Source organism: Haemorhous mexicanus, chromosome 30 (assembly GCF_027477595.1).
Source record: "Haemorhous mexicanus isolate bHaeMex1 chromosome 30, bHaeMex1.pri, whole genome shotgun sequence".
Lineage (NCBI taxonomy): Eukaryota > Metazoa > Chordata > Aves > Passeriformes > Fringillidae > Haemorhous > Haemorhous mexicanus.
In genome coordinates, this window is record NC_082370.1 from 1,499,098 (window position 1) to 1,520,306 (window position 21,209).

The 21,209-nt window shown below is 52.9% G+C and overlaps 1 protein-coding gene across 1 annotated transcript in view; it reads left to right on the forward strand.

The window, feature by feature from the left end:
• PEBP4 (phosphatidylethanolamine binding protein 4) overlaps positions 1-21,209 on the forward strand; it is a 78,621-nt gene that overhangs the window by 27,753 nt on the left and 29,659 nt on the right. Inside the window, exon 4 of the mRNA XM_059870659.1 lies at positions 11,208-11,306. Within this exon, the coding sequence (XP_059726642.1) occupies positions 11,208-11,306 (99 nt within the window). The remainder of the gene's footprint in view (positions 1-11,207; positions 11,307-21,209) is intronic.

The following is a 21,209-nucleotide window of genomic DNA, read 5'->3' on the forward strand; positions in this document are numbered from 1 at the left end:
TAATCAACTTATTGCCTAATAGATTTCTCAGTCATGAATTCCCCGCGCTCCAGATGCCCCCCAATCAGAGCAATTATGGATTTAAATGGAGCTGGAATCCGTGGTGCAGAAAATGCCCGTTTTAGAGGGAGACTGGCCAGAGGTGAGGGACCTGGAGCACCCCTGGTAATGAAAGCTCTTCACAGCTTGCCGTGTTCCACCCGGGAATAATTGCTGCAGCCTGTGATACGGGTCCGGCTGCTTTAATGATGCCCTGTTCCTTTTCAAGGACTCATTTCAGCTTTCCCCTGGGTTTTTTTTATTTGGTTTTGTTTTTTGGGGTTTTTTTCCCCGGGATTTCAAAGCGCCGAGGCATGGTGGGAATTAACGCGTTAACGCGGCTGTTGTGGGGCTCGGGGTATTTCCAAATGTTGCTGCCGCTATCCATTAGCAAAGTGCCGGGGATCAGGAGCCTCGGGAAAGGGGAATGGAGTGTGACACGGGTGTCATCCCTCTGTCCATCCCAGCTGGAATTTATTCGCCCTGACAGGATGAATTTATCAGAACAAAACATACATCAGGAATTTAAAAAAAAAAAAAAAAAAAAAAAATTTGGATTGGAAATAAAACTCCCATTAACTTCCAAATGTAAACCACATCCAAGGGAGACAGTTGGCTTCTCCTCCGAGTTTATTATTAAATATTTTACCAGGGAGGGAAGTTCTGAGCTGAGCATCTTTTCCCTCCTGTTCCTGGCAAGAGCAGTTTGTGTGGAGGGAGGGTGAGTTCTTGGTTGTTTTCCCGAAGCTCTTTCTGGGGGTAGCTGGGTGTAGATTTCTCCCATTATTCCTAGATTTAAGCAGCTTTTTAATGAGATCCTAAGGCAGGGTCCTATTCCTAAGTGATATTGGGAATATATCTTCCAATATATCTCCATCTATCTGGAATCTATATCTCCATACAGCTCATATATAGAATATGTAAACATTATATAGGTAATACCTAGAGAATATACAGAGAATATAGTCTATATTTCCATGTAGAATATATTAAAAATTTCTAGAAATAGATGTAAAAATATACAAATATATCTATTATAGATGGAAATACATATATATAGCATTTATTCCAAATATATATGATATATGATATATTACATATTACGTATTATATATAATGTATTTATTTTATATTATATATTACATGTTATGTATTATGTATTATGTATTATATTATATACATATATACATATATACATATACATATATATATATATATATATATATATATATATAAATGTCTAATGTATGATACATTATATCGTTTATGGTATACCGTATCTAGTATATAATATATCTGTCATATATTATATCTATTATACCTATTTTATAAGTAATTTTATTTGGTGATTGGGGTGGGAGAAAGGCCCTGTCTGTTCTTTTGGCTGCTCACAACTCGGCAGCACAAGCTCCAGCAGGTAAATGATGCCGTGGGTGGGTCGGTGCCGCATCCCCAGGGACGGAGCCGGACCGAGCTTTAATTTCCCCCCAAATGGAACCGAGATGTGTTTTTTCCCCTCCGTGGCTGTGCTCCCAAGGGGCCCCGGGATTAATTTCCCGGGGTGACCCTGGGGGCCGCAGCCGCCTGACCCCCGCCCGAGGGGCCGCGGGGTCGCGGGAGGGAGCGCAGGGGACCCGGGAAGGGGCTGGGGGCGCTCCGCGGGTCGGAGGGCTCTGAAATGGCATTTCCACCTGGCTCAGCCCCGGAGCGGCCGGCGGAGCCGAGATTCAATTACCGGCCCCGGCAGCGCCGTCCCCGGGGACAGCAGTGTCACCGTCCCCCCGCCGGGCCGCGGCCTCCCCGGGACCCCCCGGTGGCCTCGGGGGCGGCCTCGGGTCCCTGCTGGGGAATGATCAATGAGCGCCGGGGGGCTGTGGGGTTGTGAGATCCCCAGGAGGAGGTGGAGGATGAGAATTTGACTTCATGTTCTCAGAAGGCTGGTTTGGTATTTTATGATATTATATGATATTAAAAGAATGATTTATTAAAGCTATGCTAAAGAAAGAGAAAGGAGACCTCAGAAGGCCAGAAAAGAATGAATAACAAAAACCCCTGACTGACCAGAGTCTCGGCACAGCTGGACTGGGATTGGTCATTAAATTAAAACAATTTCACATGCTGGGTAAACAATTCTCCAAATCACATTCCAAAGCAGCAAAACAGGGAGAAGCTGAAGCTCCCCAGGAGAAGAAATCCTGGTGAAGGGATTTTTCATAAAATATCGTGGTGACAGGGGATTGTAGGAACAATGTGGGAATTTATCCCTGTGAGGATTCAGGCCATGGATTTTCTCTTGGAGCAGAGCTGGGGTTTGGTGGCTGTGGTACCCTGAGGATGGTCCCGTGTCCCCCTCTCCACACTGGGCAGGGGGCAGAGCCATAGGGCCCTGTCCCTGCCTGGATGATTTTAAGGCTGATCCCAGTGGAGGAGGGGATGGGAGAGGGGCTGGGGAAAAGCTGGGGAGGCTCCTCTCAGTGCCAGGTTCTGCTGTGGGTTCCTCACAAAGAGCACAGGGACATCTGCTGGGACAGTGGCCACGTTCCTGACATGGGCCATGCTCAGGTCACCTGGATTTCCCACAGCCAGGGTCTGTCCTCATGCCGAGATCCTCCTCCCTCGGAACCATGGAATGGTTGAGGTTGGGAAAGGCCTCCAGGACCGCTGAGTCCAAGCTGTGCCCGATCCCCACCTTGTCACTGAGTGCCACCTCCAGGGATGGGCACTCCAACCCTCCCTGGGCAGTGCCAAGCCCTGAGCCCCCTTTCCATGGGGAAATTCCTGCCATGTCCCCCTGAGCCTGCCCTGGCCCAGCCTGAGGCCGTTCCCTCTCCTCCTGTCCCTGTCCCTGGAGCACAGCCCGACCCCCCCGGCTGTCCCCTCCTGGCAGGAGCTGTGCCGAGCCACAGGGACCCCCTGAGCCTCCTCTGCTCCAGGCTGAGCCCCTTCCCAGCTCCCTCAGCCCCTGCTGGGGTTCCAGACCCTTCCCCAGCTCCATTTCTCTGTTTGGGACAGTTTGGGACATGTGTGCTGGGTGTTTGGCACCATCCACAGCCTCGATCCCAGCCAGAATTGTGACACTGGGATAATTCCACTTGTGCTGGAGCCTGTGAAAAGGCTCTTTCCTTTCACAGAGCAGAATCTAATCCAGAAGAGAAGAAAACACTCATTATTTAATTTTCCCCAGTATTTTTGTGTGCTCGTGGGATTTTAATGGTATTAATTATTATTTAATTTGCACTTTGGCAATTCATTTGTGCTGAGCTATTTGAGAGCCAGCGATGCTCAATCCCTTTTGCATCTCCATTCATGCTGCTGCTCTCCAGCCCTTCTTCCCAGGTATCCGTGCCTCCCTCAATCCCATCCACCTTTCTTCCAAGCACCCATCCTGTCCCATCCAAAGCACCTCCTCATTGTCCACCTCCCCCTTTATTTGATTTTCTTTATAATCTCCAGCCACCACACCCCAGCTGGGAAAATCCGAGCAAGGATCATCAGCTTGGAGTCACAGCATGGAGGGGCTGGTGCCTCCTGGGTGTTCCTGGTGCAGAACCCCATCTGTGGGGCCAGCATCCCTCTGTCTCCATGGAAACATCCCTCTAACCCCTCCCAAGCATCCCTAAATCCCCATCCCTTCACTTCCACGTGAGGATCCCTAAATCCCCATCCCTCTATCTCCATGAGCATCCATCTCTCAATTCCCCTCTCTCCATCTCCACACATCACAAACATTCTTCCACCCAAATTCCACAACATTCTTCCGTTCCGTTCTTCCATGGACAGCATCCTTCCAGCCCTCCATCCCCACGAGAGTATCCTTCCATCTCTGCACAGAGACCCTCCATTCCTGCCCCTCCAGCTCCTCATGAACATCACTCCATGTCCACAGAAGAATTCCTCCATCTCCATTGAGCATTCCTCCATTCCCATCCCTCCATCTCCACTGAGCATTCCTCCATTCCCATCCCTCCATCTCTCTCCACTGAGCATTCCTCCATTCCCATCCCTCCATCTCCACTGAGCATTCCTCCATTCCCATCCCTCCATCTCCACTGAGCATTCCTCCATTCCCATCCATCCCTCCATGTGAGGATTCTTCCATTCCCATCCCTCCATCTCCACTGAGCATTCCTCCATTCCCATCCCTCCATGTGAGGATTCCTCCATTCCCATCCTTCCATCTCCATGTGAGGATTCCCCCATTCCCATCCCTCCACCTCCATGTGAATATCCCTTCATCTCCATGTGAGCATCCCTCCTTTTCCATATGAATCTCCTTTCATCTTCTCCATTTCCATGTGCACATCTATTCATCCCAGGGGAGGCTCCCTCCATTCCCCTCCATCCCCCTCCATTCCCCTCCATTCCCCTCCATTCCCCTCCATCCCCCTCCATTCCCCTCCATTCCCATCCATTCCCCTCCATTCCCCTCCATCCCCCTCCATTCCCCTCCATTCCCATCCATTCCCCTCCATTCCCATCCTTCCAGCTCCACAGGAGCATCCCTCCACCCCCAACCCCTCCATTTCTGTGTGAGCATCCTTTGATCCCATGTGAAAACCTCTCCATCCCCATCTCTCCATTTCCGTGTGCCCATCCCTCCATCCCATTCCATCCTCCCTCCATCCCATTCCAGCCTCTTTCCATTCTATTCCAGACTCTCTCCATCCCATTCCAATGTCCCTCCATCCCATTCCAACCTCCCTCCATCCCATTCCAGCCTCTCTCCTTCCCATTCCAGCCTCTCTCCATTCTATTCCATCCTCCCTCCATCCCATTCCAGCCTCTCTCCATCCCATTCCAGCCTCTCTCCATCCCATTCCAGCCTCTCTCCACCCCATTCCAGCTCCCCTCCATCCTCATCCTCACATTTCCAAGCCAGCATCCCTTCATCCCACCGAGCCTCCCTCCATCCCCCTCCATCCCCGCCACTTCCCCAGATAATGAGAGCGAGTTTAAAAAACTTAAAGCCTCTTCCTGCCCGCGGTGAGTGACACAAATGGAGTTCATATTTAATCATCTGTTAACTCGTTGTCTATTATAGCTCTTTAATAGCACCAGAGATATTCTTAATGAAGCATGATTTAAGGTATTTACAGCTCTAGGACCGACAGACATCACTCACAGTGTGCAGGTAATGAGGCGTAAAACAGCTCTGGAAACCGTAAAAATGGGAGAGAGAGAGAGCGAGGAGGGAGAGAAAGCAGGCGAGGAGTTCGGAGCTGAATTGTTCCAGGGTTTGTTTTAAAATGTTTAGGCATTTAAAGTCATTTCAGCTTTGCCGAGGTGTCTGGTAGCACCGAGTTCAGCAATTCCCAGCGCTGAGAGCCCCTGCCTTGCCAGGAGGGGTCTGGCCCCCCGATGCTCCCGAGCTGAGACATCTCAGGAATCATGGGAGGGAGCAGGGAAAAAGCTTTTGAGGGTCCCCAAGGGCCTTGTGGGGGCATGGGAGCAAAGCCTGGAATTTCTGGGTGCAGTTTCCCCTTTGTTTTCCCACTTGGTGGCACAGCTCACTGAGGGGACACCATGACCCTTCCCTTTGCTCTCCTGCAAATGCCACCCCTGTGCAAAGCTTTTATTTTCTTATTTTTTTTTCCCCCAGAAAAAAAAAAAAATTAAAAAACCCATCAGAACCCGAGCCAAGTTTTGCAAAATAATTTGTGACGGAGGTGCCATTCTGCATCAAAATATTGTGTGGAAAATGTCAAATGTCACCAATCCATGTGTCCCCCCGCGTGATAGTAATTGGGCTGGAAGGCTGCGCTCTGCCACCGCGGCCGCTGGCCGCCTCCTCCTCCTCCTCCTCCTCACTCTCGGCTCGGGAGATGTGTCGGGAGATGTGTCGCTTCCCGAGTCCGTCCCGGCTGCCCCGCCCGGCCGCGGTGTCCCCAGCCCGGGGACGAGTGCGTGGTGCTCATTAGGCTGGAGCGGTGACAAACAGCTCCCGGGGAAAAGGGGGGCACGGGGCGGCGGCTGGAGCGGGCTGGAGTGCTTCTCGGGGTGTTGATTCCCTCCTGGGTTTGGGACGTGTGGCCCCGTTCCCTGGTTTTTTCCCCTTGAGGACTTTGGTGGAATGCCCTGGATTTGGGGAAGCCAAACCACAACTACAGCGGGGTCTCTGAGTGAGGAATCACAGCCTGTTGCTCCCTTCCCTCCCCAAAAGTGCTCCAGAGGCACCGTCACCTGCATTCCCAGCACCACGGACCCTTTGGAATATTTATCCCACTTTCTGCCTGGTTGTGATGGGTGTGTAACCCCCCCATTGCTGTTTTATTGCTGCTACAAGGGAAAACAAACCGTTCTTTCAGAGCAAATAATCCAATCCTTAAAGCATCCCAAGCCCTTAATCTGGAAACAAACCTTTCACACACACTCCTTAACCATCCTGGATGAATCAATCCTCATTAGGACATTAGGCTGCATAAATATTTGGCGGGTGAGGGAGCCCCAAGGGAGAGCAGAGGGATGGGGAGAGCTGCAGATGGAAATTCAATGAAGTTCCCTTCGGCAGCGGGAGCCAGGCCTGGGAGAGTTGGGTCAAGCCTTCAGCCGGTGCCACTTGTCCCCTTGGGCAAGTCCTGCGGAGCAGGGTTAATTTTGCTGACCTGTTTTTTTTTGCCCGTGGAAGTGGCGAGGTGCAGGTGGGAAGGGAGGAGGTGAAATCCTGCCGTGCTCTGCAGCTCCTTCCCCAAGCCACAGCACAACTCGGTCGCAAACAAATTTCTCTGCCGCCGAGGATGGAGCTGGAATTTCTCTCTGGCGAGGCAGCAGCAGCAGAATTGCGAAGCTGGTGCCTGTTATAGAAACTTTTTAGTACTGGGGACAAGCCAAGAAAAAAGCCCAGATTGATCTCAAATCTCAGCTGGTGCTGGCGGCGCTTCCCCCTCCGACTCCTGCACTGGTGGGACGTGAGCTGGACCCTCCAAGCATCCCTGAGGAGAGCTGGGATGTTTCCCAGCATTCTGGGTACTCTTCCCAGCTCCCTGCCCAGCCAGGAGCTCCTACCCTGCTCTGGAAAGTGATTTTGGGATAGATTGAGGTTTTATTGTTTGTAATTGCATAAACCCAGCCCTTCCCTGGCTCTGTCCCTTGTCCCATCTCCACACCAGTGGGACCAGCCTGGATCATGTCATGCCATCAAAATCCTTCACAGCAGGATAATCCAGGCTGGGGCAATGCCAGGCTGCAGCTCCCGGGGAGGTGAAAGGTTTTTTGGCTCAGATACCGTCACAACCTGTCTGTGATTTTCATGATTTCCTTCAGCACCCAGGGAAATTCCTTAGGAGCTGTCAAAGGATGTGGTGGCAATGGGGCAGCTGGAAATTTCACCTCATCCCTTGAGTGGTGAGGGGCTTGTGCAGGGAACATCCTGTGCTGTGGGTGTGCACAGCTCTGAGGGCTGGGTGAGCTGGGAGGATCCAGACTGGATCCGCCCAAACCTGTTCATTGCCATGTTGGGAAGCTGGGCCCAGCTGGGGCTTGGCCCAGTTTTGGGATGGAATTCCTACAGCAAAGCTTGGGCACCATCCATCTCCCCTTCACAGAAAAAAGCCCATTTTAATCCATTTTCCCTCCATGCCCTGGATAAACGGATGCCAACGGGATGGACACACCAGCACAGCCACCCTGGGCTCATCCAGCTCCAGGCCCAGCCCCAGCTGGGTACCCCTGGTAGGGCAGAGCCCCGGGGCCGCCCCGGCGCTGCCGAAAACGCCGGAGCACTGCATGTGTGCCGCTTCCATGTGCGCTGGTTTCCAAGGAAACCGCTCGCTCTACATGTGTGTCACTTAACACCCTATTTGCTTTCATTTGGATAAGTCTTTAATTCCTGTGCAGCCCCGGCTCGGCGGGATCTGTTGAGCTCCATGTGTATCCTCAGCGCACAAAATCCCTCTCCTGCCTGCTTGCCTCTTGGAAAAGTCGCTGCCTGCTCGGAGCGAGTTTCCTAAACCTGTGCCTAATTGGAGCAGCTAATGCTTTCTGCAGGAATAACTGGATATTTCGCTGCTGCTTCCCCTCTAGAAACAATTAGCAGGGAAAACACGGAGTGCAGGGCTCTCGTCACCTGCCACCAGCTCTGCTGCTCCAGCTTTGTGTCAGGTGGAGGAGCAGGGTGAGGACGGCGCTTCCCGGGGCTGTGGGGGGCAAAGCTGGGCGGTGCAGGTCTGCGTTTGAGTGCTTGGGAAGGCAGCAGCTCCTGTCAGTGGTTAAATGTTGATTTTAAAGTGTCCTGGGCAGAGGAAGCAGGGAAGGGTGACCCAGTTGGTGTCACACATAGCCTGGAGAAGGATCCAGGAGAGCTCAGAGCCCCTGGCAGGGCCTGAAGGGGCTCCAGGAGAGCTGGAGAGGGGCTGGGGACAAGGGATGGAGGGGCAGGACACAGGGAATGGCTTCCCACTGCCAGAGAGATGGGATATTGGGAAGGGATTCCTGGCTAGGAGGGCAGGAAAGGGCTGGGATGGAATTCCCAGGGGAGCTGGGGCTGCCCTTGGATCCCTGGAAGTGTCCAAGGCCAGGTGAGAGCAGCCTGGGACAGTCAAAGGTGTCCCTGCCCAGGAGATGGAACTGGATGGAATTCAAGTTCTCTTCCCATGACATTCCACTCTCTTCCCCAAACCATTCCATGACGCCGATAAGACACACTGGGTGCTGCACTCCAGCAGCTTCTCCATGGCTTGGGCCAAGCAGGAATGAATTACAAAGCTCTGGGGTGTTTTTCTCCCCCAAATTTTCATTCACAGCTTCCCAAAGTGGCTTTTTCTTCCCTCTCCCTCTTCCTCCCTTCCCTTTGCACAGCAAGATGCCTCCTGTTCGAGTGCACTGGAGGAATTTTCTGATCTAAAGCCACTTTCCTGCTCTCCCAAAATCCCTGGGGCTGGCTCATGCTTGTAAAGCTGAACAGCTCCCGTGTCACTCGGGGCTGGCTCCCGTCTGCAGCCCTGACAGCAGCTAATGCTGTTAGCCTGTGTCGAGGAGGGATTTCAGCATCAAAAACCCCCCAAATCACCACACTCGGGCTGCTCTGCTGCACGCAAGCAGTTCAAAAACATCCCCTCATGTTTGGGGTGCCTGGCATGGCCCAGGGATGTCACACAGGGGGTTTTGGGGTGGCTCTGGGGGCTGCTGCCTCCTCGGGAGCGGCGCAGGATGAGCAGCCTGGATTAACTCGGCTCGGGGAGGGCTTTGCTATCTTTAGGTGGAAGGTGAGGGATTGTGGCTCTTAGAGTGGCCAGCAGGTGAGGAGTGAGAAAAATCCCCGAGGGCCAGCCCTGCTCAGGGCGCTGACCCCAGCTCCTGTCCCCAGCGGGGTCTGCCCTGCCGGCCCCCGGCCGCGTGCGCCGTCACCTTTCTAGGCCACAATCTGTCCCCAATTCCAAGCCTGCTGTTAGCTTCACTTGCACTCTATTCTCGTGTTTGCTGTTATTTTTTAACACTTTTTTTTTCCCCCTCCCTATTTTTTTTTTTTTAATAATTTTTTTTTTTTTTTGCATAAAAACACTATCCTCTCCCCAGAGCCTGCCTGGAGCGAAGGCATGGTCTGTACAACTGCAATTATTTCGAAGAACAGATGGAGTGAGGAGCAGAAAGTCTGTTAATAGTAATAGAAATGCTACATGTTAACCTGGACAGCACACGATGACAGTCCCATGACTACACGTTCTGTTCCCACCAGCTGGGCTCCGAGCGGAGCCGAGAGATTCAGAAACGCCGAGCTCGGCTCCGCACCCTCCCCAAAGTTAGAGCTCAAATTCCTTCACACTTCCAGCGCAGGGTTTTTGGGTTGTCGGGCTTCTTCTCCCCCTCCCCTCCTCCTCCTTCCTATTAAACGCTGATTTCGGCGCTGTTAAGGAATTTTGCTTCTTCTTCCCTTTTTTTTTTTTTTTTTTTTTTTCCTCAGCCGGCTGCAGCTGGGAGCGTGGTGGGGATGGTGGGGATGGTGGTGGCGGCTCAGCCTCGAGGTCCTGACCTTCAGCCTCACGTGGTGACGCCAGCACGGCCCCTTTCCCACGCTCACATCTGCAGCCCTGGTGTGATTCCCCCACCCTGGACGATGCCAGGCTGGGATCTGTGGGCTGGGGCAGCGGCGCTTTGAGCCAGTTTGGGATTTTCTCTGCAACTGTTGTGAGCTAAATGGGTTGAAATCCTCATTTTCTGGTTCAAAGTGGTGCTCCCTGTGGAGATGGGGTCTTCAAGAGGTTTATGAGACGTGTGAGATGCCAAGGGAGGGAGGCACAGGTTATGGCAACACCTCAGGGGCTTTTTGCCTCTTTACCCCAACCAGAGGTTGGGAAATGGAGCAAAAATATTGAGTCAGCCCCAGGAACCTCACTGGGCACACCCAGCCACAGAGCTCCAGCTGATTCCAGTGGGAATTGCAGGGCTAAATCCCAGGGCTGTTTGTGACAGCCCAGCCCCCGGGGTGGCTGGAGTGGAGCCTGGCTCCCTGACAGACGCACCTGGAGCTTTTATTCGGATATAGATCCCTTAATCCGCCTGCTTGAGGGATAATCTGGTGCCTGAGGTCCTGCCAAATCCCTGGAGATCAGCAGGTTTTCCTTTCAGAGGTCACTTCCAAGCCAGCTCCATCCTCAGCTGACCAAAATATCCACGTGGGCTCCGTGCTGGTGGCACCTTTGGGTGCTGGGTGCCCTCAGTGGGGGCCTGGGCTGGGCTGGGAGGGTTTCCTGGGGGCTAAACCAGTGTTATCCATAAATCCCAGCTCTCCTTGCCCAATTCCATCACCCAGGAGTGGTACCTGACCCCCAGGTGCTGCTTGTTGCAGCATCCCAGGAGGATCTTTTGGTTATTTTGGGATGTTTGGGGCAGAGTTTGGCTCCCCAAAGCCACCTCCATGGAGGATGGGGTACCCAGCTTGTGCCCAGCCAACTCTGGATCCCAAAAATACCAGAGTGGCTGCAGTCCTGTGCCTCAGTGGGGTGTGGTGAGAAGCAGAGGGAATTCTCCTTGGTGCCTTTTCTTTGGAGGAGGCAGAACCTACATTTTTCCTCCGGAAAGATTTCAGATTAAATCATCCCCAGAGGGTTTGTGGCCTCCCCTGGCCCCCATTCCTCGCTCACCTCAGGGGTGATGCCACCAGAGCTGGGGAAGAGTGGGAAAAATGTGGATTTGGGGTCTTTTTGCTGACAGCATCCCCCTCTCCTCTCTTGCAGAACAAGAAATACGTCCTGGTGATGGTGGACCCCGATGCTCCCAACAGAGAGAACCCCCGGCTCCGCTTCTGGAGGCACTGGCTGGTCACCGACATCCTGGTGAGTCCATGGGGAGCATCCCCAAGCATCCAGGCAGGGCTGGAATCCCATGGGATGCAAACTCCTCCTGGGATCATCCCCAGGCATCCAGGGAGGGCTGGAATCCCATGGGATGCAAACTCCTCCTGGAGAAACCCCGGAGGGGAGGACGAGTGTTTGCCAGAGAAATGTAAATGGTGCTGGGGGTGTAGGTAGGGAAGTGCTTCCTCAGGCTATAAAGAGCCAGGCTGGTCCAAAAATATTGCTGCTTGGGTTTGGGTTTTTTTTTTCCCCTCCTTCTCCTAAGGAAATGCTGGAAAAAAAATCCAAAAACCACTTTGCCAACTCCCCAGCACCGGTTTTCTCTGCGGAGACAACGCGTCCTTCCAAACAGCTCCTGCTGCTGGTTGGGTTTTGGGCTTAAAAAAAGTGGATTTGGTGAAAAATCTCAATTGCTTTTCTAGTTTTTGAAATTTTTTTTTTATTAAAAATGGTTTGAATTCAGTGAGAAAACAAGGGGGGAAATGAGTTTGGGATGAATTGTGGCACTTCCCAGCACTGCTGGGATGTCCATGGGATGAGTCCTTCTCCCTGTCCCAGCATGTCATGGCTTTGCTCCCAGGGAAAAACCACTTTTTTCCCTTCCTGCTTGTTTTTATGTCTTCAAAAAATGAGATGTTGCAGCCCTAAATCAATCTAACTGATAATCTGGGTACTAAAGCCTAATTAAGATATCAATTAATTTGCAGCGTGCATTTAACAAGAAATATCGCGTCGTTCTCCTCTATTATTCTCTGAAATTACTGCTGAGGGCTCTTTGTACAGATACCTTAATTAGACTTTTTATTGTTAATGGGCATATTAAGCAAATTAAAACAGGATATTAATACTTTCCATGAATTCCATAATTGGCTGAAAAATAGGAAGCATCGGGAATAATTGCGGGAATTTGTGTACAGGGCTTGGGGTTTTTTTTTTTTGTGTTGTTTTGTGTTTTTATCCTTCACAGAAACCCTTCTGCATTTCTAACAACAGGGTCCTGAAAGTCTCTCATTAATTTTAATATTTACCAAACGCAAAGGAGCCCAAGCTCCTGTGTTTCCTTCTGTACACAGATCCTTCGGAGCCGTTCCCTCTTGCTAATTATTGTGGTTTTCCTCTTTTTTTCTTTTTTTTTTTTTTTTGGAGTGTAAAATCCTTTAAGCAAAGAAGGGAAATGTGGGATTCAAACCTTCAGCACAAATGGAAGGTGGGATTTTTTTTTTTTCCCCTGGCGTTTGGGTGATGCCATTTGTGATCTCTAAGGTCAAAAATGCTGGGTTAGGCCATGAAAGAGGGCAGGAAAAAGGAGATTTTTGGGAGGGAAAAGGGTTTTTCCCTATCTGCCAGGGATGGGGTGGATCCCAGCCCCAACAATTCCTTAAGCTTTCTTATCACGAGATAAATACATTTATAAATATAAACACACATATCCGAGCAGGGATTCGGCCTCGGTGCTCTTGATGGTCCCTTCCAACGTGAGATATTCCCTGATTCCATGCAATATTCTATATAAAACCTATATATTGATATGATCCCTGTAATGATGGGATAAATATATCCCCTCTATCTCCCGTGGGTGTGTGTATATGTATCTCTCCTCTACACACACAGAAACGCATCTAAATCCCCCAAATCCCACAAATGCCCAATAAACTACCCAAAAAATCATCCCCATCCCATGAGGGCACGGGAACCAAACCCCCTCAGCTCGGTGCCCATGGCTGGGGGTGCAGTGGGGGGTCCTGGCGTGGCTGGGAGGAGTTTTCCCGATCCCCCAGCCCCAAATCCGGGTGCGGAGCCGGCGGGCTCAGCCACATGGTGTCTCGTTGAGATGCAGATCCTCGGGGGGATATGGAAGTCTTGGCTCCGAGGAGCTTCAGCTGACAGCCTTATTTGCACACTGGCTCTAAAATAACCGTGTAGGCTTTACATGACACCTTCTGTTGCTTTGGTGCAGAGAGGGGCTTGCAAGTGCCTTTCTCCGGGAGGGATGGGGCGGCCGGTGCCGTGCCGGGGGGCTGGCGGGGCCCCCGCGCCCACTGGTGCCCCGGTGTCACCCCAGCGTCGCCCAGTGTCACCCCAGCACCGAGCCAGCGTCACCCCAGTATCACCCAGTGTCACTCCAGTGTGCCCAGCAGTGCTTGGGTACCACCCCAGTATCACCCAGGGTCACTCCAGTGTGCCCAGCAGTGCTTAGGTACCACCCCAGTATCACCCAGGGTCACTCCAGTATCACCCAGCAGTGCTTTGGTACCACCCCAGTATCACCCAGGGTCACTCCAGTATCACCCAGCAGTGCTTTGGTACCACCCCAGTATCACCCAGGGTCACTCCAGTATCACCCAGCAGTGCTTGGGTAGCACCCCAGTATCACCCAGCATTGCCCAACAGTGCTTGGTACCACCCCAGTATCACCCAGTGTCACCCCAGCATTGCCCAACAGTGCTTGGGTACCACCCCAGTGTCACCCAGTGTCACTCCAGTGTGCCCAGCAGTGCTTGGGTAGTGCCCCAGTATCACCCAGTGTCACCCCAGCATCGCCCAGCAGTGCTTGGTACCACCCCAGTGTCACTCCAGTATCACCCAGCAGTGCTTGGTACCACCCCAGTATCAACCAGGGTCACTCCAGTGTGCCCAGCATTGCCCAGCACTATTTGGTGCCACCCTAGTATCACCCCAGTGTCACTCCAGTGTGCCTAGCAGTGCTTGGTACCACCCCAGTGTCACCCAACAGTGCTTGGTACCACCCTAGTATCACCCTGGTGCCACCCCAGTATCACCCAGTGTCACCTGGGTATTGCCCTGGCTTTGCCCCAGCATCCCCCAGGAATCACATGGGTGTCACTCTGGCATCGCCCCAGCATCCCTTGGGTACCACCCTGGCATCCCTTGGGTACCACCCTGGCATCCCTTTGGTGTCACCCCAGCATCCCTTGGGTGTCACCCCAGCATCCCTTTGGTGTCACCCCGGCATCCCTTGGGTACCACCCCGGCATCCCTTGTGTGTCACCTCAGCATCCCTTGGGTATCAGCCCACCATCCCTTGGGTACCACCCCAGTATCCCTTGGGTGTCACCCTGGCATCCCTTGGGTATCAGCCCAGCATCCCTTGGGTATCAGCCCACCATCCCTTGGGTACCACCCCAGTATCCCTTGGGTGTCACCCTGGCATCCCTTGGGTATCAGCCCAGCATCCCTTGGGTATCAGCCCAGCATCCCTTGGGTATCAGCCCAGCATCCCTCGGGTATCAGCCCAGCATCCCTTGGGTACCACCCTGGCATCCCTTTGGTGTCACTCCGGCATCCCTTGGGTGTCACCCCAGCATCCCTTGGGTACCAACCCAGCATCTCTTGGGTACCACCCCAGCATCCCTTGGGTGTCACCCCGGCATCCCTTGGGTACCACCCTGGTATCCCTTGGGTATCAGCCCGGCATCCCTTGGGTGTCACCCTGGCATCCCTTGGGTGTCACCCTGGTATCCCTTGGGTATCAGCCCAGCATCTCTTGGGTGTCACCCTGGCATCCCTTGGGTGTCACCCTGGCATCCCTTGGCTGTCACCCCAGCCTCCCCCCAGCACCACTTGCGTATTGTGCTGGCATCCCTCTGGCATCACCCGGGCTTTGCCATCCCCCAGTTTGGAGGGAAGCAGCTCCAGCAGCACTAAATGCCACTCCTGGGTGCTGCAGCACTTTGGCACACCACCAACTTTGGGGTTTGGCTCGGGATTTGCTCTCCCAGGTGGGTTTTGGGGATGGAACCATCCCATCCCCTCGGCGCCGCTCGCCGTTCCTTATCAGCCGCTGCTCCGTCGCCGCTCCGATTGTCAAACACGAGAGATGCTTTCACTCCTATTCAAAATAATTTAAATAAAAATGTTGCTACAAAGTGGAATAATATCTTTTGATGAATGTTTTTAAAGCCCTTTAGGTTTTCATGGTAATTTGCAGTGTAAAATTATTTAGAGATAAGAGCCAAATTAGCTCTTATAGGCGGAGGTCGATATGTCCCGTTATCCATGGAAGCAGTGTTTAAATATAATCAGCCTTTACTCTAATGCAGCATAATTGTTCATTTGAAATAGCTTTTTTTTTCTCTCTTTTTTTTTTTTTTTTTACTCCATTCAATGAGTCATTAAAATATTCAAAGGATAATGCAGTGAATTGGAAATGAATTTATCACATTATCCTGTACATACTGTAGAGCATCAGGTAACCAGGCAGAGTCGGGACCGGTTTACAGCGAATCCCCGGTAAACAAGGTTTTCCATTTTGTATTCAGTGGGGAGAGAAAAAGAAGGGAGAAAATACTGCCCTTCAAATGGAAAGCTTTCCGTCTTTATTCCCCCTCCTCGGGGAGGAGGAAGGGGGAGGGCGAGAGCAGCGAATTTGTACTCCACTAAAGCCTCGCCGCTTTAACTTTATTTTTATCAAAATATGTTTGTAACAGAAAGTCGTTATGGAAACGGGTTCTGCCAGCCGGGAGAAATCCTGCGCCAGGATGGAACCGAGCGGGACCCGCCGGGCTCTGCTGCCACCAGTGCCACTTGGATCAGCCCCAAAGCCCTTCCCAGGGCAGGGTGCTGGGGAAACTGAGGCACGGAGCTGCCACAGGCAGCTCTGGGGTGGCACAGGGGAAGCGCATCCAACGTTTTTGAAGGAGCCATTCCCACCCATCGCTCACCCCGGCCTTCCCCCCACTGTGTGCACAGCTCCCGCTGCTCCAGCCCCTCCTGTGGCTTTGTAGGGCAGAGTGGGCATCCCAGGGATGGGCACTGGCGCATTTGGGTGCCGAGGGACGGTGGCACCGCTGTCCCCAGAGGTGCTGGCAGCACCGCTGGCCTTCCCCGCCGTGCCTTCCCCAGCGGTGGCCGCGCTGTCAGCGCGCGCGGCGTCGCCGTTGATAAACAGGCTCCGGGTTGCAAGTGTCACCATAGAAACAGGTGCTGTCTTAAGCAAACAAGGGCTTTATTAACCTTAAAAATTATGGGGTTTTTGCACGAGGGAAGGATGGAAACGGAGCTGCAGGGAGCAGGCTGCTCGCCCGTGCCCGTGGCCCTGTCCCCTGGCTCTGTCCCCATCCCAGAGGGACGCGTGCTCTGCGGGAAACTTTTCCTCTGTCGCACATGGAACTCAGCTCCAGCTTCTCCAGTATGCTGGATTTATCAAAAATCAGAGAGATCAGCTGTTAATTGCTGGCTGCTGCCGTTCCAGCTCCTCAGCTGCTGGGTGAAGAGTTGTAGGGACACTTTGGGGGCACTTTTGCCGAGCACTCGTGATCCAGGTGCACTCACCAGGTGCGTTCACCATCCCAGCAGGAGAAAAAAGTCCGGGCAAGGAATGATTTTAATCATTAATTGATGCTAATGTGGGGGAAATATCAGCTTTTGGGTACCCTGCAGACAGGGGGGTTCCAGGTTTTGGGAGCTGCTGGAGGTGCTGGGGCAGCTTTCCTTGACTGTGCCATGCAGCATCCATGGTTCCCACGGATCCTGGAATTGTGGGATGGCTGATCCCCGCCTCGCTGTGGGGGAGAAGGGGCAGATGTAGGAGCTGGTGCCCTGCTATTGTTCCTCCTGGCTGGAGCCCTCTCAACTCTGCTTTTTGGTGATGGAACCGAGGGTTTGAAAGGGAAAGAACAGAGGGAAACGTTGGTTAATTGATGACTTGGCTCCTCGGAATACTCAGTTCCCTGGTGTGAGTTTCTGTCGCTGCTCGTTAATGAAGCCTTTATTAATAAAAGAAATTAAAAAAAAATAAAAACAACACAAAGTAAGTAAAGAGATTGCAGCTCAGGGGGAAGTTTTCTTTGCTCTCCAAGCTCCTATGGAAGGAATTCTTCTCAGTGAGGGTGGTGAGGCCCTGGGATGGATTTCCCAGAGAAGCTGTGGCTGGCTCTGGATTCCTGGAAGTGTCCAAGGCTAGGTTGGACAGGATTTGGAGCAACCTGGGACAGTGGAAGATGTCCCTGCCCATGGAACTGGATGAGATTTCAGGTCCCTTCCCACCCAAACTACTGTTGATTTCATGAATTTCTTATCCTGAGAAATGTTTGAAAGGAGATCCTGTGTCTGGAAGGAGGTTGTGGACTGGCAGGGACCAGTTTCTTCTCCCAGCTATCAAATGACAGGACAAAAGTGGAGGAGAGGTTTAGGTTGGATATTGGGAAGATTGTTTTTCCCTGTGAAGGTTGTCCAGCCCAGGGCAGTGATGGGGTCACTGTTCCAGGGCTTTAAATCCAGCAGGGATTTTAAAGCCACATGGATGTGGCACGTGGGGACGTGGTTTGGTGCTGGCACTGGCAGGGTTGGGAGATTGGTTGGACTCTGATCTCAGAGGGCTTTTCCAACCCAAACTATTCCATGATTCCATCAGTGCTCTGTCCAGAGGGAAGTTGTGTCCCGGGGTGCTGAGGGTTGATCCCACTGCTGCACCCCTGCAAATCCCAGCATTCCCAGCCCACAGGAGCTGCTGGCTCAGCTGCCCTGCTCGGCTTTGTGCTCACCTGGAGTGCAATTAACACTCCCAGGTAATTGCACTCCCAAGGGCCCTGAGAGAGCTGTCACTGAGCAATTCCCACTGGGACAGGATCTGGTGGAAGAAGTTTAGATCGTGATAGGTTGTTTTTGGGTTGCAGGGCATTTTTTAAATTTTTTTGATTTTTCTGTGGATTTTGTTTTTGTAAATTTTTGTGTATTTGTGGGATTTTTAATTTATTTTGAAGATTTTGGGCAATGTTTCTTTGAATTTTGGGGATTTTGGCGAAATTTTATTTGAATTTTGGTGGCTGCTGGGGAGATTTTTTGGGAATTTTCAAGGATTTTCCTCCTCCCTTTGAATTAAAACCACAAAATCCTGGCGCTGCCACCTCCAAATACGGAAGGAAAGCGAGCCTAGGAAATCTGAACAATCGGGAATTATCCCAAAAAAACCTCGATTTGGGAACAAATCCCGCAATTCCGAGGGCACAGAGACCTGGATTTCATCACCAGGGCCAAATTCCGGCCGAATTTTTGCCAGAACTCCCGAGGATTCGGGGTCAGAGCGGCCCAAAATGGCGGCAGGGCCCTGAGGGGCGGTGGGAGGGGCGGGAAAAAGGGCGGGAAAAAGGCAGGAAGAAGGCGGGGAAATGGCAGGAAAAAGGCGAGGCCGGGGCGGCTCTGGGCGCTGTTTGTCCCCTGCCAGTCCCCATTGTCCCCAGTGACCCCTCAGAGCCCCCCATGGAAGCCAAAGACCCCCCCAGTAACTCCCAGTAGCTCCCAGTAACTCCCGGTACCCACCCATGGGGGGCCCGGGCCGGTGGGACAGCAATGGCTCTGCTGAACTTTGGGAATGGCCATCCCAGAGCAGGGCCAGGGAGGATGGAGAGTGCTGCTTGCACCCTTTGGGGAGCAGGTAAAAGGGGGAAAGTACCCCAAAATCTCCCTTGCTTCTGGGAGGGAGGGTAGGGCTGGCCTGGGACACGCAGCCATGGCTTTGCTCCCTGGCTCATCCCTTGGGAATGCTGCTCCCTCCTCAGGGAGCCGTGGGATGCCAGGCTTGGCACAGAGGTGCCTTTTAGGGTGATTATCATGGATCCCTGATGAACGGGGTGTTAACGATGGATTTATCCACAGCCCAGCCTTGTCCTGACCCTGCCATTCCCTAGGGATGAATGCAGCATGAAGCCACAGAGCCTGCCAGGTTTTGGGGTTATTTGGGATTTTTCCACACTGGCCAGGAGTCGCTCCCTCTGCTCCGTGTCCAAGGATCGTTATCCAGATGGGAATTCAGGTTTTTTTCCCCCTCGATGCTTCTGTTTCATTTAATAGGCAGAGGATACTAATTTGTCACAATTCAATAAAGCCAAGGTTACAAACACCCTGGCTGCTGTTTATTTAAACGATGGTTTGTTAATTAGCTCCTCATAACGAGGAGAGAATAAATCAGATAAAACCTAGCAAAAAAATGGCAGGGAGAGATTTCACAGATTAATTTTATTTTCCAGCTGAGGCATTCCTGGCAGCCAAGCTCCCACTTCCATCCCAAGCTGCTTCCCTGTGCGGGTGCAGGTGTGTGAGGCCCTGGGATGATTCTTGGCCTCCCTTACCAGGGGTACAAAAAGGACTTTTCTGGCTTTTTTTCTGGCTTTTTTTTGCTGCTGGGTTCTATTCATGGTCATGGTGGGGGGTGACCCTTGGCCGTTTCGGTTTTCCCTCTGTTTAATCTGAGGAAGTTTGGGATGGAATCAAAACTCAGATCCTGAATAAACTTGGTGCAGTTGGGAGTTCAGGGAAGGTTTATCCGTCACCATCAGCAGCGCCGAGCTCCGACCCCTTCGCTGGCTCCTGCCACCAACCCTTCCCACCACTACGGGAAAATTCCATTTACAGCCTGTAAAACCTGTCCGGGGATGGGATTTCTTACAAACTCCTGCCTGTGTCCCCTGTTTTGGGACACTTGCGAGCATCCAGGGACCTCGGGAGCATCGTGGTGGCCGCGGTGGTGGTCGGAGGAGAGCGCCGGAGCCGGGCGTACCTTGCGGAAGAGACCCCGATCAATGATTAATCGGGCATGTGTGGTTGTGTGGGAGCGATTTGTGTTGGAGGAGGGAACTCCTACAGCACCCCGGTCATGAATCATTTGAAGAGCAAATTTGTGCAGTTACCAAGGGAACGGAAGAAAGGAAGGGACTTCCCTTGCCGAAATGACTCGCGCTCTGATGCGGCTGAGAAAATCGCTCCAAAAAAAAAAAAAAAAAAAGGGAAAGGGAAAGGGAAAAAAAAAAAAAAAAGAAGAGTCGAAGCTGTGACTAAGCAGCAGAAGTTATGTAAAGTGCTCGCTGGGAAGTGCAGGGGAGGGACAGCACATCCTGCCGCTGCCCACGGCGGTGGCGGGGGGCGGCCGCCGCCCCCTTCTCGCCTCCCCGGGGAGCGGGGGCGAAGCCGCCGGCTGGGCCGGGCCCGCTCCCGCCTCTCGCCCTGGCTCAGGCAGCCGCTTGCAAAGGTTAGGGAAGAGTCTCGGTGTCCCCCTGGCGTGGGGCACTGTCGCCAGGCTGGGACCGCCACGCGCGTCCCATCCTCGGTGTCACCTTCTGTCGCTGTCCCCCCGGGAGGTGTCCTGCCCCCCTGGGCAGTTTTGGGGTGTTCGGGGCCCCTCATCCAGCTGGGTGCGTGGAGCTGGGATTTTCCATAGGGAATGGGAGGATGTGGGAAGCGATGTTTGCATGGGGCTCATGGTGATGACCTTGAGGTGGCCAATTTGTCACGTCTCAGTCAGGACTGGAGCGGTGGCCGAGCGTGGGATCCTCTGCTCCGCTCCCCGAGCAAGGGCCAAATACTCATTGTGGGGCTCAGCGCCCAAACTTAACGGAGCTCGCCCAAATTAGAGGATGCTCATCCTAAGGGCACCAAAGCACCAACAGCCCCTCCACAGCAGGGGATGCGCGGGGCACCTCCAAACCCCAGGAATGTGCTTTTCCCTGGGAAAAAAAAGTTCCCCTGGGGCTGTGCAAGGCAGAGCAGCGAAGGCTGCGGCAGCAGAGAGATCCGCAGCAGCAGCGGCGGCATCGCCGGAAAGATGCTTGGGATCTTTCCAACTTCCGCCCGGGAGCCCCCGAGCCCGGCGGGGAGTCGCGATCGCTCCCGAAAAGGGAATGCAGAGGCAGCTGCACGGTGAAGGAAAACCCTCTGCCTGCCCTCCCCTGGTGCCACAGACACCCGGTGTCTGAGCGATTAGTCACCGCCGAGGCTTCCCTCCTCCACAGCAGAGCCTGTCCCCCCACACAGGGAGCCAGCGGAATGCTTAATTGGAGTTCCTCACACCTACCCGGGGGTAGCCTGAAACGAAGTGACAGCGCCGAGCGAAGCGCTGGAGTCAGACCCCGGAGCTGCGGGTTGCTATGG